The sequence below is a fragment of the Oncorhynchus mykiss genome, chromosome 13 (genome assembly GCF_013265735.2).
Source record: "Oncorhynchus mykiss isolate Arlee chromosome 13, USDA_OmykA_1.1, whole genome shotgun sequence".
In the NCBI taxonomy this organism is placed as follows: Eukaryota; Metazoa; Chordata; class Actinopteri; order Salmoniformes; family Salmonidae; genus Oncorhynchus; species Oncorhynchus mykiss.
This window is the reverse complement of record NC_048577.1, coordinates 55,899,967-55,917,840: the sequence shown is the minus strand read 5'-3', so window position 1 is coordinate 55,917,840 and position 17,874 is coordinate 55,899,967. Positions and strand designations below refer to the sequence as shown.

The 17,874-nt window shown below is 45.1% G+C and overlaps 2 protein-coding genes across 5 annotated transcripts in view; both read right to left on the bottom strand.

The window, feature by feature from the left end:
• LOC110538788 (brain protein I3) overlaps window positions 1-17,874 on the bottom strand; it is a 698,720-nt gene that overhangs the window by 205,744 nt on the left and 475,102 nt on the right. The window lies entirely within an intron of this gene.
• LOC110538766 (extracellular serine/threonine protein kinase FAM20C) overlaps window positions 1,937-17,874 on the bottom strand; it is an 81,794-nt gene continuing 65,856 nt past the window's right edge. The window contains exons 5-10 of the mRNA XM_036941578.1: window positions 17,780-17,874; window positions 9,803-9,983; window positions 7,502-7,611; window positions 7,296-7,377; window positions 6,745-6,804; window positions 1,937-5,620 (exon numbers count right to left, since the gene is read on the bottom strand). The exon at window positions 17,780-17,874 is cut by the window's right edge and continues 21 nt beyond it. Of these exons, the coding sequence (XP_036797473.1) occupies window positions 5,335-5,620; window positions 6,745-6,804; window positions 7,296-7,377; window positions 7,502-7,611; window positions 9,803-9,983; window positions 17,780-17,874 (814 nt within the window). The 3' untranslated portion in view covers window positions 1,937-5,334. The remainder of the gene's footprint in view (window positions 5,621-6,744; window positions 6,805-7,295; window positions 7,378-7,501; window positions 7,612-9,802; window positions 9,984-17,779) is intronic.

Sequence of the window (17,874 nt, the reverse complement as noted above, 5' to 3'; positions counted from 1 at the left end):
ACTAAAACTGTTGTTTTTGGGCACCAGGCTGTAGAGCTTGGTATTAGCCGGCTGATCCTCACATTAGGGATCTGTTGTCTGTTTGCTGAACACCACAGCCGTCACTATGGTCTCACACTGTGTTGCCTAGCAACGCCAATGGGCTGTCCACCTCTTCCTGCATCCTGATCTGGCAACCCAGGGAACCTGGAGAGTGAGTTTATACAGGATACCAAGGTCACTCAGTAAACACAGATAATAAAGCACACCAAGACCAGGCCTCACAATCAAACACAGATAAATACAGGAGACTCAGGACTTGACCTCTCAATAGAATACTGTCTGTTCAGACAAGATACCAGAACCAAGGCATGTCAATAGCCACAAGACACTCATGACATCAGACATGACCTCAGACATGATATCAGACATGACATTAGATATGACATTAGACATGACATCAGACATGACCTCTGACATGACATCAGACATGACATTAGATATGACATTAGACATGACATCAGACATGACCTCTGACATGACATCAGACATGACATTAGATATGACATTAGACATGACATCAGACATAACCTCTGACATGACATCAGACATGACCTCTGACATGACATCAGACATGACATTAGATATGACATTAGACATGACATCAGACATGACATTAGATATGACATTAGATATGACATTAGATATGACATTAGACATGACATCAGACATGACATCAGATATGACATTAGACATGATATCAGACATGACATCAGACATGACATCAGAGTAGACATTCACATCATAAGTGATATCCTGTTCATGATAGGACATGATGACAATATCTAATCTTTAGGTTTCAGGACCTTGTAGAGGGCATTGATAGCGTACTACCTATTTTGTGTGATCATAGCCAGATGAGGGTTGGTGAAGGATGGTCTGCGATGGGGACAGGGAGAAATTATAGGGTGTTGATTATGCATATATGCTTCAAGCCAGTAAAATCAACCAGAAAGACTACTGCTTTTCTCCTTCTAGTGGCCAAATGCATTATCATCCTAAACCCTCTATTGAACCATGAGTATTGGGGTTGTGCCATTACACAACAGCTGCTGTTGCTGAAAGTACAAGTTGATCAGCCAGTGATCCAAACAGCTGTAGGTAGAGGAGCTCCAAGTTCCCGGAAGAACAAGATGATGCTGATAATACCTTTAAGGAGAGAAGCTTAGAGATTAACACTCAGCGAAAAGATTACACTGCAGTCTTCAGATTACTGTGTGACTGTGTGTGTGAGAGAGAGGGTGTGTCTGCGTGTAAGAGAGAGAGAGTGTGTGACTGTGTGTCTAAGTCTGTGTGTGTGTATGAGAGAGTGTGTGTGTGTATGAGAGTGTGTGTAAGAATCACACACACTCTCATACAATCTAAGTCTTTGTGTGTGTGTGTGTGTGAGAGAGACTGTGTGTAAGTGTCCTATGTGTGATTCTGCAGGAGGCTGCTGAGGTATCAGTTTAAGGGGGAAAGCTGGGTTGAGTCGCAGGGAGTCAGAGTGCAGCTGAAGACGTCAGGGGTCAGAGTGCAGCTGAAGACTTCAGGGGTCAGGATACTTCACATATAATACTCATTCAGTACCTCCAGACGGTCTGTGTGGATGGCTGGCAGCATATTCACAACCGACCTCCCTCTCTCTCTTTATTCAGGCCAAGCATTGATCCTCTAGCCAGATGTTGAAATATCTCTTTAATTCTTATTTCATATTCTAACCCCCTTCCAAGGATAGATACACATACACTCATGCACACACACACTCAAACACAAACACTCATGCACTCAGACTGACGGATGCAAACACACACACACACACGCACGCACGCACGCACGCACGCACGCACACACACACACACACACACACACACACACACACACACACACACACACACACACACACACACACACACACTCTTTGTTGTAATTTTTTTATTGCACACCTTTATCATTTAGCTAACAGATGTTCACAGCAACAATGCAATAGGAGAAAACAGAACAGAAGCGTATCGCTGCGGCACTGCAGCCTCTTAGGTCTTCCAATATATTTATAGATATTTACACTGACAATATGAAAATTGCAAGTACAACGCCCAGGGCTGAGTTAACCCTTTAACTGCTGCTGTATGAAGGGAGGAGAAGGCTGAGTTGGTAGAGCAACTCCAGGGTTGTGGGTTCGATTCCCACGGAGGACCAGTACAAAAATGTATGCACTCACTACTGTAAGTCACTCTGGATAAGAGCGTCTGCTAAATGACTCAAACGTAAATGTATAATGTTAACTCTTTCAACTTAGTCTGAGGATCCAGGTCACACAGGCTGTAGTGTGACCTCTATGTAGTTGTAGTCCTGTTCGTATGGCCACCTGAAACATTCAGTATACCCAACATTCCACAGGCACCAGGTTAGCCATACGTAGCCAGATTCTAGGGGCTATTGGTGGAATATAGAACGCCTGTATAGAGCTCAACGCTTCCAGCAATCAAAGACAGCTTTTTCAGATCATAAAATGGACATAACAGTAAATAGTACCAAAATATAATTAGTACCAAAACATAATTAGTACCAAAACATAATTAGTACCAAAACATAATTAGTACCAAAACATAATTAGTACCAAAACATAATTAGTACCAAAACATAAAGAGAAATGTTTCAAAAAGAGAAAAACCTTATTTCCACATCCATGTTTAAATGTCATGACACGTCAATAAATCCTTTTCATTTGGAAAAGCGTTGAACAATACAACAGGAACATTGTGCGTGACTGTGTAGCCTGGATTGTAACAGAAAACTGCATTTGACATTTGTTTGGTGTTGTAATGGTAACTTTAGTTGGTATAAAAGATGAATGGCATGACAACGGGGTAGTGCATCTGACTTGTATACTGGTATACACTGTAGTCACAGTTCCAACCTATCTTTACATCCACATGGATAGAGACTAGACTATTTCTCCCAAATAATCATTTCGCTGATACTGACGTCAACTTGAGGCTGCGTGAAGTGTGAACAAAACTGGTGAGATATTGTTGGTAATAAAATCATCTCACGTGGGGATAAAGCAAAGAGATCATGTATTTTGGGGGAAAAACAGCAAAAATCTCTCATTTGTTGATATGCAGATACATGGGGATTTTTACCAAGACCTCGAAGGCCTATTAAATGAATAGTGTCAGATTGATATTCTCTCATGGCAGTATTTACATAGTCCTGTATTATTATTATATGTATGAATCCCAAATCGCACCCTATTCCATATATAGTGCACTACTTTTGACCAGAGCCCTATGGAGTTAGGATGTCATTTGGGAGGTACCCTTTGTATCCACATCCTGTAAGCCAGGACTGCCATGCCAGCTGAGACCAGAACAGATAGGCTCAGCTAACGTGAGATCTCTGAGACCAGAACAGGTAGGCTCAGCTAACGTGAGATCTCTGAGACCAGAACAGGTAGGCTCAGCTAACGTGAGATCTCTGAGACCAGAACAGGTAGGCTCAGCTAACATGAGATCTCTGAGACCAGAACAGGTAGGCTCAGCTAACGTGAGATCTCTGAGACCAGAACAGATAGGCTCAGCTAACGTGAGATCTCTGAGACCAGAACAGATAGGCTCAGCTAACGTGAGATCTCTGAGACCAGAGCAGATAGGCTCAGCTAACGTGAGATCTCTGAGACCAGAACAGGTAGGCTCAGCTAACGTGAGATCTCTGAGACCAGAACAGATAGGCTCAGCTAACGTGAGATCTCTGAGACCAGAACAGATAGGCTCAGCTAACGTGAGATCTCTGAGACCAGAGCAGATAGGCTCAGCTAACGTGAGATCTCTGAGACCAGAACAGGTAGGCTCAGCTAACGTGAGATCTAAGCAAAAACAAACGTTTCAGCCATGTCGGTCACACTGTCATCATCTATCACAACTTCCTGTAAAGGCTATTCTCATGTCCTTGAAAAACATGTCCTAGTAAACCACGCAGCATGTTTTCATTCCAGCCATTCCAGCAAAGCATTGATTTAGAAGTTCCTCAGTCAAAAATGCAGAATTTCTGAATAAATGGGGCAGCAATTATCTTAAGTGCCAACCATGAACGAGTGACACATTTTGATGGAAGGCTTTGATGAAAAGAAATGGAAAGATTGAATGATATCTAATATTAATGGACGAGGGCAAGGGCACTCAACACTAGTCAACTTCTGGGCTGCTGAGAGGTGCTTCAATAAGAGCCCTTGTTTAAGAGAGCTGCTTCCATCCAGGCTTTGAACACTGAATTTAAGTTGAACTGAAAGCTTTATTGAAAAGGAAACCGGTAGCACTTTCTTTAATGGTGTACTGCTTCGACGGGTATTTAGGTGGTACTTATTAGGAAACGATGTGGCATCACTGAGTTCTAGCTGGGGCTTTCACTATACTTTATGCTTAAAATTCACCACAATTGGGAACTACCTGGATCAAAATGGTGTATATTTAAATGCTTGTTTGAATCCCAAAGTACCAAATGAGTACTTTATGTAGTAATTAATGGGGTATTACTGTACAATTACCATTTTACCATGTAATTTCTTAGTAAATACCAGGTACTTTCTGTACTGTAAACAGCCTCTTGTATAATGTCTCATAGTAATGGAGGCCTATAGGCAAAGTCATAGATAGTGATGGGTTGAAAATGGAGGCAACTGAAATAACGGTCACACTGACATTCATCATAAATAATATACTATATTCTTTTCATACTCTCCCTTTAAAATGAAAGCTTTACAAACCTTCTATTCCGTTCCTCCAGTTACTGTGCATAAATTAATCTCAAACCACATTTTAACTTGTTAAAGTAAAATCTCATTTGGTTGTGTAAATATACTGTAGCTAGCTTAGCGCTAACCCGAGCAAACAATGATAGCCTTCGCATTCAAACAACCCCCCAAAAGTAAAATAAGAAAACCAACAAAGTAAAATCAAAATGGTCCCTATTTATCATGTCCAGGAGAAGTAATAAAACATTGGTACTTAGCAAAGACCAGGCCTCTTCTCTCCTCAGCTCACTGCTATATCTGTGGACCAACAGTACCTATATATAAACACACGTACATGGGAGGTTCCATAGAGGCATTGACGGCAAGTCTCGGAATTCACTGAATTCAAAATGGCGGCTCCCGCACAGTCACAGGATCCAGTCAGTCTCTCCGTGAGACCAGACACCCATGGTTGGTTCACCATCAACGGTAGTCTCTTTGGAGGTCCAGGATGGGGAGAAGCGGGAGAACCAGGGGTACCACCCCTCCACCCCCCATCTCCCTCTCTTCCTAGCCAGGCCTCACTACCTGTGCCCTGGGTTCCTGTGGGTGGCTGTGTCCCTGCCCCCTCTGGCTTCTCTGGCCCAGTGGTGGTCGTCCACCTCCACCACGTTACTGTAGCCCTCCTTCTCCACGCAGACAGCCAGGACCTGGAGCACCAGGCGCAGCCTCCGGTCCATGGCCTCCAGGTGGGGCTGGATGAGGACGGGGTGGAGGCGGTCACGCAGCAGGGACTCCTCCATCAGACGGCTCAGCTGGTACTCCTCCTTGGCGAGCAGCTGCAGACGCAAGTGGGTCGACTTCCTCACTCTGTGGGACGGGGAGGAGGGGAGAGAGGGAGGGGAGGGGGAAGGGAGGAAGGGGATGAGGAGGGGAGAGAGGGAGGGGAGGGGGAAGGGAGGAAGGGGATGAGGAGGGGAGAGAGGGAGGGGAGGGGGAAGGGAGGAAGGGGATGAGGAGGGGAGAGAGGGAGGGGAGGGGGAAGGGAGGAAGGGGATGAGGAGGGGAGAGAGGGAGTGGAGGTGGAAGGGAGGAAGGGGATGAGGAGGGGAGAGAGGGAGGGGAGGGGGAAGGGAGGAAGGGGATGAGGAGGGGAGAGAGGGAGGGGAGGGGGAAGGGAGGAAGGGGATGAGGAGGGGAGAGAGGGAGGGAGGGGAGGGGGAAGGGAGGAAGGGGATGAGGAGGGGAGAGAGGGAGTGGAGGTGGAAGGGAGGAAGGGGATGAGGAGGGGAGAGAGGGAGGGGAGGGGGAAGGGAGGAAGGGGATGAGGAGGGGAGAGAGGGAGGGGAGGGGGAAGGGAGGAAGGGGATGAGGAGGGGAGAGAGGGAGTGGAGGTGGAAGGGAGGAAGGGGATGAGGAGGGGAGAGAGGGAGGGGAGGGGGAAGGGAGGAAGGGGATGAGGAGGGGAGAGAGGGAGTGGAGGTGGAAGGGAGGAAGGGGATGAGGAGGGGAGAGAGGGAGTGGAGGTAGAAGGGAGGAAGGGGATGATGAGGGGAGAGAGGGAGTGGAGGTGGAAGGGAGGAAGGGGATGAGGAGGGGAGAGAGGGAGTAGAGGTGGAAGGGAGGAAGGGGATGAGGAGGGGAGAGAGGGAGTGGAGGTGGAAGGGAGGAAGGGGATGAGGCAAGAGGTCTTACTTTACAGATGGACTTCTTAAAAAGGGATGCACTAATTATAGAGAGAGACAGAGAGAGACACAGAGAGAAAGAGAGAGAGAGAGAGAGAGAGAGGGAGAGAGAGAGAGAGAGAGACACAGAAAGAAAGAGAGAGAGAGAGAGAGAGAGGGAGAGAGAGAGAGAGAGAGAGAGAGGGAGAGAGAGAGGGAGAGAGAGAGGGAGAGAGAGGGAGAGAGAGAGAGAGAGAGAGAGAGAGAGAGAGAGAGAGAGAGAGAGAGAGAGAGAGAGAGAGAGAGAGAGAGAGAGGTAAAGGTACCGACCTGCAGCATTGGCTCAGAGGCACCAGGATGGAGAGCTCGTCATGGGAGTGTTTCCCAAACCTGCAAAGAAGAGGAGAGAGGAGCAGAAAAGAGAGGAGAGGAGAGAGGTGAGCCAAGCAACACCACTTACTGGCTGATAATACAACACCTTGGTCTGTGTTCCTCACAGTCTGTCTCACAGTCACCAACAGCAGCACCTCTCTCAGGATCAGTGAAGAAGTCATCCTACTGAAAGCTGCAGAGTCCTGAACGTTCTATTCTCATTCAACATTCCACTCACATTCCCTTCCCATTGAGTGTGACAGTCAGGGACTGAGAGTTTTGCCACATGCCTTTGTAGCTTGATTCTGAAATGCACCGCGTACCTCAGACATTAAAAATACCTTTAAAACATTTGTTATGCCTTTGCTTTGAGCTGTTGCTTAGTGTAACAACTCAGAACTGAAGTTAATGAAAGAGAGTTTTAGAAGGCTGCGTGACAAATCAGACATGACCAGCTGTCTGGAGAACAGATAAAAGGAGTTGAGATGTGTTGTGTTTTCTCTCCTCACCCTCTTCCATTGTCCAGATGGATGATGAAGGTCTCGTTTCCAAACTTGTCAAAAGTCTCGTAATGGTGCCGGTCCATGTTACCTGGATAGAGAGGTAAACAACATTAATATACATAGGAAAAGAGGACCCCTATTCACCAAGAATGTCTATATAGGGAATAGAGTGCAGTGGAGGGAATAGTGTGTAATGGAGCTTCTGTCCTCACCCATGAGGAAGTCAAAGATGGTCATGTCCATGATGTCCAGCAGACGAGAACCACGGTCATAGGGAGGAGTCTGCTTCACCTCGTCACAGTAGTCTGGGTCCACCTCCCACCTGACCACACAACCAATCACATGGGCACGCAGGCACACACACACACACACACACACACACACACACACACACACACACACACACACACACACACACACACACAGAGAGTGACATTTAGATAGTGTGAGAGGCTTTGTTTGGTCCCTCTTGGCAGCTCCCCTCCCTTCCTGTCGAGCCATGATGTGTGTGTGTGTATGTGTGTGTTGTTAAGGACAGACCCCTGCTGCTCGAAAGCAGAGCAGGGAGGAACACAGCAACTTGACAAGAGAAGGAGAGAGGAAGGGAGGGGTCGGAGGGGAGTGAATGGGAGGGAGAGTGAAAAGAGAGAGGGGTAGAGAGAGGTTGAGAGAGGGGAGGGAGAGGGGAAAGTGAAAGAGAGAGAGAGAGGGGTAGAGAGAGGTTGAGAGAGGGGAGGGAGAGTGAAAAGAGAGAGAGGGGTAGAGAGAGGTTGAGAGAGGGGAGAGAGAGGGGAAAGTGAAAGAGAGAGAGAAGGGTAGAGAGAGGTTGAGAGAGGGGAGAGAGAGGGGAAAGTGAAAGAGAGAGAGGGGTAGAGAGAGGTTGAGAGAGGGTAGGGAGAGGGGAAAGTGAAAGAGAGAGAGGGGTAGAGAGAGGTTGAGAGAGGGGAGGGAGAGTGAAAAGAGAGAGAGGGGTAGAGAGAGGTTGAGAGAGGGGAGAGAGAGGGGAAAGTGAAAGAGAGACAAGGGTAGAGAGAGGTTGAGAGAGGGGAGAGAGAGGGGAAAGTGAAAGAGAGAGAGAGAGGGGTAGAGAGAGGTTGAGAGAGGGGAGGGAGAGGGGAAAGTGAAAGAGAGAGAGGAGGGGAGGAGACAAGGTGTGAGAAGTAAAAAAGGAGAGTATGAGTGAGAAAGTCACAGTGACAAATCAAGTGAAAGAGATGAAGTCACAGTGACACAGTGAAAGGCAGAGATGGACAGATAGAGAGACAGTGAAAGTATTAAAGAAAGTAGATGGAGTCATTCCATGTTCTCTCTTTGCACTCTGTTGATGTAATCAAAGAACACAGGAACATGGAAGTGAGAGAAGACCCTGTCTCCCGGGGCAACTAACTCAGTTTATAATGAGCTGCTACTTCTCCTGCAACACCATGCTACTTCTCCTGCAACACCAATCTACCTATTTTTATCAGAGGTGGGGATCTGGAGAATGTGTTTTCCTTAGAGTACTGGCTGTTCCTGCTGAGTCACTTCCTGATAAGGCATGCCATGGCACCTTCTGTAATGAGGTGTCATCTGGTGAACCCCAGTGAACTCTGGGTAATCAGGGGGTGTGAGGTGACCTTATATATTAAGGATACACAGTTATGGAAGGCTGCGTGTTTTACTCTGCTTCCTTGTTCTCTTAAAGGGTAAAGGCTGTGTGTTTTACTCTGCTTCCTTGTTCTCTTAAAGGGTAAAGGCTGTGTGTTTTACTCTGCTTCCTTGTTCTCTTAAAGGGTAAAGGCTGTGTGTTTTACTCTGCTTCCTTGTTCTCTTAAAGGGTAAAGGCTGTGTGTTTTACTCTGCTTCCTTGTTCTCTATAAGGGTAAAGGCTGTGTGTTTTACTCTGCTTCCTTGTTCTCTTAAAGGGTAAAGGCTGTGTGTTTTACTCTGCTTCCTTGTTATCTTAAAGGGTAAAGGCTGTGTTTTACTCTGCTTCCTTGTTCTCTTAAAGGGTCAAGGCTGTGTTTTACTCTGCTTCCTTGTTCTCTTAAAGGGTAAAGGCTGTGTGTTTTACTCTGCTTCCTTGTTCTCTATAAGGGTAAAGGCTGTGTTTTACTCTGCTTCCTTGTTCTCTTAAAGGGTAAAGGCTGTATGTTTTACTCTGCTTCCTTGTTCTCTTAAAGGGTAAAGGCTGTGTGTTTTACTCTGCTTCCTTGTTCTCTTAAAGGGTAAAGGCTGTGTTTTACTCTGCTTCCTTGTTCTCTATAAGGGTAAAGGCTGTGTGTTTTACTCTGCTTCCTTGTTCTCTTAAAGGGTAAAGGCTGTATGTTTTACTCTGCTTCCTTGTTCTCTTAAAGGGTAAAGGCTGTGTGTTTTACTCTGCTTCCTTGTTCTCTTAAAGGGTAAGGGCTGTGTTTTACTCTGCTTCCTTGTTCTCTTAAAGGGTAAAGGCTGTGTGTTTTACTCTGCTTTCTTGTTCTCTATAAGGGTATATGCATGTTCTTGCATTTGTGGAAGGAGTGTCTGTCTCTTACTCTGCTTTCTTGCGTTTGTGGTAGGATCGTCTCCAAGGGTTCCTCCAGGTCTTGCGTTTGGCCAGGGCCAGGTCTGGCAGGAAGGCAGCCAGAGAACCCTCGATCTGGTCTGGCTTCCCACACAGAGCATGCTCAGTAGAGCAGTAGTAGGAGCACTCGCCGTAGAAACAAATGTTATTGGCTGGGGAGAGAGAAAAACACAGGGTTTTAGATGGCAGCAGGGGAGCATGGGAAGGGGAGAGGGGAGAGGGGAGAGAGGAAAACACGGGGTTTTAGATGGCAGCAGGGGAACATGGGAAGGGGAGAAGGGGACAGTGTGTGGGGGGGGAGGGGGGGCGAGAGAGAGGAAGTTGAAAGAGAGAGAGAGAGAGTAATAGTGAAGGTGTAAACTTGGCAGTAGAAAATCTTAACAGTATATTTGACCTCTCAGCTTCCCTATCAAATCTAAAAATCTCAAATAGAAAACCGAAGAAAATGAACAACAATGACAAATGGTTTGATGTAGAATGCAAAAATCTAAGAAGGAAATTGAGAAACCTGTCCTACCAAAAACATAGAGACCCGGAAAACCTGAGTTTACGCCTTCACTATGGTGAATCACTAAAACAATACAGAAATACACTACGGAAAAAGAAGGAACAGCATGTCAGAAATCAGCTCAATGTAATTGAAGAATCCATAGACTCTAACCACTTCTGGGAAAATTGGAAAACACTAAACAAACAACAACAAGAAAAATTATCTATCCAAAATGGAGATGTATGGGTAAACCACTTCTCCAATCTTTTTGGCTCTATAACAAAGAATAAAGAGCAAAAACATATACATGATCAAATACAGATCTTAGAATCAACTATTAAAGACTACCAGAACCCACTGGATTCTCCAATTCCATTGAATGAGTTACAGGACAAAATAAAAACCCTCCAACCCAAAAAGGCCTGTGGTGTTGATGGTATCCTCAATGAAATGATCAAACATACAGACAACAAATTCCAATTGGCTATACTAAAACTCTTTAACATCATCCTTAGCTCTGGCATCTTCCCCAATATTTGGAACCAAGGACTGATCACCCCAATCCACAAAAGTGGAGACAAATTTGACCCCAATAACTACCGTGGAATATGCGTCAACAGTAACCTTGGGAAAATCATCTGCATTATCATTAACAGCAGACTCGTACATTTCCTCAATGAAAACAATGTACTGAGCAAATGTCAAATTGGCTTTTTACCAAATTACCGTACAACAGACCATGTATTCACCCTGCACACCCTAATTGACAACCAAACAAACCAAAACAAAGGCAAAGTCTACTCATGCTTTGTTGATTTCAAAAAAGCCTTCGACTCAATTTGGCATGAGGGTCTGCTATACAAATTGATGGAAAGTGGTGTTGGGGGTAAAACATACGACATTATAAAATCCATGTACACAAACAACAAGTGTGCGGTTAAAATTGGCAAAAAACACACACATTTCTTCACCCAGGGTCGTGGGGTGAGACAGGGATGCAGCTTAAGCCCCACCCTCTTCAACATATATATTAACGAATTGGTGCGGGCACTAGAAAAGTCTGCAGCACCCGGCCACACCCTATAGAATCCGAAGTCAAATGTCTGCTGTTTGCTGATGATCTGGTGCTTCTGTCACCAACCAAGAAGGGCCTACAGCAGCACCTAGACCTTATGCACAGATTCTGTCAGACCTGGGCCCTGACAGTAAATCTCAGTAAGACCAAAATAATGGTGTTCCAAAAAAGGTCCAGTCACCAGGACCACAAATACAAATTCCATCTAGACACTGTTGCCCTAGAGCACACAAAAAAATATACATACCTTGGCCTAAACATCAGCGCCACAGGTAACTTCCACAAAGCTGTGAACGATCTGAGAGACAAGGCAAGAAGGGCATTCTATGCCATCAAAAGGAACATAAATTTCAACATACCAATTAGGATTTGGCTAAAAATACTTGAATCAGTCATAGAGCCCATTGCCCTTTATGGTTGTGAGGTCTGGGGTCCGCTCACCAACCAAGACTTCACAAAATGAGACAAACACCAAATTCAGCCTCTGCACGCAGAATTCTGCAAAAATATCCTCCGTGTACAACATAGAACACCAAATAATGCATGCAGAGCAGAACAAACCTTCCATAACAAAGCCATCACCTACAGAGAGATGAACCTGGAGAAGAGTCCCCTAAGCAAGCTGGTCCTGGGGCTCTGTTCACAAACACAAACACACCCTACAGAGCCCCAGGACATCAGCACAATTAGACCCAACCAAATCATGAGAAAACAAAAAGATAATTACTTGACACATTGGAAAGAATTTACAAAAAAACAGAGCAAACTAGAATGCTATTTGTCCCTACACAGAGAGTACACAGCGGCAGAATACCTGACCACTGTGACTGACCCAAAATTAAGGAAAGCTTTGACTATGTACAGACTCAGTGAGCATAGCCTTGCTATTGAGAAAGGCCGCCGTAGGCAGACATGGCTCACTGCCCACAAAATGAGGTGGAAACTGAGCTGCACTTCCTAACCTCCTGCCCAATGTATGACCATATTAGAGAGACATATTTCCCTCAGATTACACAGATCCACAAAGAATTCGAAAACAAATCCAATTTTGATAAACTCCCATATCTACTGGGTGAAATTCCACAGTGTGCCATCACAGCAGCAAGATTTGTGACCTGTTGCCACGAGAAAAGGGCAACCAGTGAAGAACAAACACCATTGTAAATACAACCCATATTTATGCTAATTTATTTTCCCTTGTATACCTTAACCATTTGTACATTATTGTTTATATTCACTTTATATATTATCTACCTCACTTGCTTTGGAAATGTTAACACATGTTTCCCATGCCAATAAAGCCCTTGAATTGAATTGAATTGAGAGAGAGAGGGAAGGGAGAGAGAAAGAGAGAGAGAGTGAGAGAGTGAGAGACAGACAGACAGAGAGTCAAAAAAAAGTTTGATAAACTCCCATATCTACTGGGTGAAATAACAGTGTGCCATCACAGCAGCAAGATTTGTGACCTGTTGCCACGAGAAAAGGGAAACCAGTGAAGAACACACACCATTGTAAATACAACCCATATTTATGCTTATTTATTTTATCTTGTGTCCTTTAACCATTTGTACATTGTTAAAACACTGTATATATATATATATAATATGACATTTGTAATGTCTTTATTGTTTTGAAACTTCTGTATGTGTAATGTTTACTGTTAATTTTTATTGTTTATTTCACTTTATATATTATCTACCTCACTTGCTTTGGCAATGTTAACTCATGTTTCCCATGCCAATAAAGCCCTTGAATTGAATTTAATTGAGTCAGACATAGAGACAGATAGACAGACAAAGAGGTATAAAGAGACAGATAGACAGACATAGTCAGATAGAAAGACAGAGAGTCAGACAGACAGACAGACAGACAGACAGACAGACAGACAGACAGATATAGAAAGACAGATAGACAGACAGAGAGACAGATAGACAGACAGAGAGTCAGACAGTCAGTCAGACAGACAGACAGACAGACAGATAGACATATAGACAGACAGACATAGAGTCAGACAGACAGACAGACAGACAGACAGAGAGTCAGACAGACAGACAGACAGACAGACAGACAGACAGACAGACAGACAGGTATAGAGAGACAGATAGACAGACAGAGTCAGATAGACAGACAGAGAGACAGATAGACAGACAGATAGACAGACAGAGAGTCAGATAGACAGACAGAGAGTCAGACAGAGTCAGACAGAGAGTCAGACAGACAGACAGGTATAGACAGACAGACAGACAGACAGACAGACAGACAGACAGACAGACAGACAGACAGACAGACAGACAGACAGACAGGTATAGAGAGACAGATAGACAGACAGAGAGTCAGACAGACAGATAGACAGACAGTCAGACAGAGAGACAGATAGACATACAGAGAGTCAGACAGATAGACAGACAGAGAGTCAGACAGAGAGACATATAGACAGACAGGTATAGAAAGACAGATAAACAGACAGAGAGCCAGACAGAGAGACAGATAGACAGACAGAGAGTCAGACAGACAGACAGATAGACATATAGACAGACAGACATAGTCAGACAGACAGACAGACAGACAGACAGACAGACAGACAGACAGACAGACAGACAGACAGACAGACAGACAGACAGACAGACAGAGAGTCAGATAGAGAGTCAGATAGACAGACAGAGAGTCGGACAGATAGACAGACAGAGAGTCAGAGAGTCAGATAGAGAGACAGATAGTCAGACAGATAGTCAGACAGTCAGTCAGACAGACAGACAGACAGACAGACAGACAGACAGACAGACAGACAGGCAGACAGACAGGTATAGAGAGACAGATAGACAGACAGAGTCAGACAGAGAGACAGATAGAAAGACAGAGAGTCAGACAGATAGACAGACAGTCAGACAGAGAGACAGATAGACAGACAGAGAGTCAGACAGATAGACAGACAGAGAGTCAGAGAGTCAGATAGAGAGACAGATAGTCAGACAGATAGTCAGACAGTCAGTCAGACAGACAGACAGACAGACAGACAGACAGACAGACAGACAGGCAGACAGACAGGTATAGAGAGACAGATAGACAGACAGAGTCAGACAGAGAGACAGATAGAAAGACAGAGAGTCAGACAGATAGACAGACAGTCAGACAGAGAGACAGATAGACAGACAGAGAGTCAGACAGAGAGACGGATAGAAAGACAGAGAGTCAGACAGATAGACAGACAGTCAGACAGAGCGATATATAGATGAACAAAGAGGTATAGAGAGACAGATAGACAGACAGAGAGTCAGACAGAGAGACGGATAGACAGACAGAGAGTCAGACAGAGAGACATACATATAGACAGACAGAGAGTCAGACAGAGAGACGGATAGACAGACAGAGAGTCAGACAGAGAGACGGATAGACAGACAGAGAGTCAGACAGAGAGACGGATAGACAGACAGAGTCAGACAGATAGACAGACAGTCAGACAGAGAGACAGATAGAAAGACAGAGAGTCAGACAGATAGACAGACAGTCAGACAGAGCGATATATAGATGAACAAAGAGGTATAGAGAGACAGATAGACAGACAGAGAGTCAGACAGAGAGACGGATAGACAGACAGAGTCAGACAGAGAGACATACATATAGACAGACAGAGTGTCAGACAGAGAGACAGATAGACAGAGAGAGTCAGACAGAGTCAGATAGGCAGACAGAGAGTCAGACAGAGAGACAGATAGACAGACAGAGAGTCAGACAGAGTCAGATAGGCAGACAGAGAGTCGAACAGATAGACAGATAGGCAGACAGAGAGTCAGACAGAGAGTCAGATAGACAGATAGACAGACAGAGAGTCAGACATAGAGTCAGATAGAGAGTCGAACAGATAGACAGATAGGCAGACAGAGAGTCAGACAGAGAGTCAGACAGATAGTCAGACAGAGAGTCGAACAGATAGACAGATAGGCAGACAGAGAGTCAGACAGAGAGTCAGATAGACAGATAGACAGACAGAGAGTCAGACAGAGAGTCAGACAGATAGATAGGCAGACAGAGAGTCAGATAGACAGACAGATAGACGGACAGAGTCAGACAGATAGACAGACAGAGTCAGACAGATAGACAGACAGAGAGTCAGACAGATAGACAGACAGAGTCAGAACGAGTCAGATAGACAGACAGAGAGTCGGACAGATAGACAGATAGGCAGACCGAGAGTCAGACAGATAGACAGACAGAGAGTCAGACAGATAGACAGGCAGAGAGTCAGACAGATAGATAGGCAGACAGAGAGGTATAGAGAGGAAGCTGGCAGGGTGTTGTAGAGCCAGACTGGTATTGGTTTCTTAATCTTGGGTTCAGAGAGGTAGGGAGGCGAGTGCTGAGCCAGCAAACTGTCTGAGTGTAGCAGTAATCTCCTGTCAGATAGAATGGTCTCTGTTATTCCACATAGCTGTTCACTGGGCTGCATGGGGATCTAACAGACAGTCTGAAGACAGGTTTTAGAGGTCCAGAACTCAGCAACGGCCATTTACATTAAAGGGGAAGTTCATTATTTTACAACTTAATCTTAGATGGTTCCTCACATTGTTACTTAGTCTATGGGCCAGGAGAAACTGGAATCCATTGTTGGGTTTTCTTGAAAAAAGCCACTACAAAATGTAACTAACTTTAGCCACCAACTCATGTCTGGATGGGGAACCATCAAACATTATTTTGTAACATACTGAACTTCCAATTTCATGTAAAGGGCCTCTTTGCTGAGTCCCTTTCAAACCAGTCTACATGGTACATGCCTGTATCAGGGTTTTCACTCAGTTCATGTAGTGGGATTGAAAGGACTGAATGAAGGACAAGTAACAGACAGAGGGCTTGAGATTGTTCTGTCTGTCTGTTGGACAAGAGCTTTAACAACTCATCTATGAGGATGATTAGGTTACCTCTGACAGCTGTGTGTTCAGTGTCTGTCTGTCTGTCTGTCTGTCTGTCTGTCTGTCTGACTGTCTGTCTGTCTGTCTGTCTGTCTGTCTATCTGTCTGTCTGTCTGTCTGTCTGTCTGTCTGTCTGTCTGTCTGTCTGTCTGTCTGTCTGTCTGTCTGCCTGTCTGCCTGCCTGTCTGTCTGTCTGTCTGTCTGTCTGTCCGCCCGCCCGCCCGTCCGCCCGTCCGTCCGTCCGTCTGTCTGTGTGTGTTCCTCTCCACCACTGGCCCAGCACTGAACCACTAAGCTAAAGGGAATTATTTATGGGACTCTTTGTTAGGGGAGGACTAGGATCCAGCCTCTAAATAGGAGTCTTTCTGGTGAATTATTGTGCTTTGCAGTTTGCTTGTTTTCAGAAAGGGTTTTGAAGTGTGTGTGTGTGTTTTGGGGGACTCCCTGGAGATTCTGTGTTTTCTGTGTAGTTCCTGCAAATAAACTCAACTAAGCTGTATACTGCATAGTGAATACACAATATACTACTGTTGACTAGAGGTAAATATAAATGTCCAGTCTGACTCCTCTACAGACCTACACAGTAGCTAGGAACCAGAGTTTTAATCTAAGTAGCCAGTCTGACTCCTCTACAGACCTACACAGTAGCTAGGAACCAGAGTTTTAATCTAAGTAGCCAGTCTGACTCCTCTACAGACCTACACAGTAGCTAGGAACCAGAGTTTTAATCTAAGTAGCCAGTCTGACTCCTCTACAGACCTACACAGTAGCTAGGAACCAGAGTTTTAATCTAAGTAGCCAGTCTGACTCCTCTACAGGCCTACACAGTAGCTAGGCACCAGAGTTTTAATCTAAGTAGCCAGTCTGACTACTCTACAGGCCTACACAGTAGCTAGGAAGCAGAGTTTTAATCTAAGTAGCCAGTCTGACTACTCTACAGGCCTACACAGTAGCTAGGCACCAGAGTTTTAATCTAAGTAGCCAGTCTGACTACTCTACAGGCCTACACAGTAGCTAGGAAGCAGAGTTTTAATCTAAGTAGCCAGTCTGACTACTCTACAGGCCTACACAGTAGCTAGGAAGCAGAGTTTTAATCTAAGTAGCCAGTCTGACTACTCTACAGACCTACACAGTAGCTAGGAAGCAGAGTTTTAATCTAAGTAGCCAGTCTGACTACTCTACAGGCCTACACAGTAGCTAGGCACCAGAGTTTTAATCTAAGTAGCCAGTCTGACTACTCTACAGGCCTACACAGTAGCTAGGAAGCAGAGTTTTCCCTGGTCACAAGAATGGAAACTATCCTCAACTACTGCTGTAGCTAGGATCACATAGTAACACTAACCATAGTGGGAATAAGTTATCTTTAAGGAACAGACAATAAGTAAATATCTAATCTAAGTTTTGAGTTTGCCGTACTCGGTAGGTAGTCTGTGGGAATGTTGTGGGACCGTTGTCAGAACGTTGTAGCAGTGTGTTTACCTGGGGAGATGAAGAAAGTCCTCCAGAGCTTTTTGTCCCTGGTCACATCCCGTATCTCCCTGGTCATGTTGACCAGTCTTCCCGCCACCGGGGGC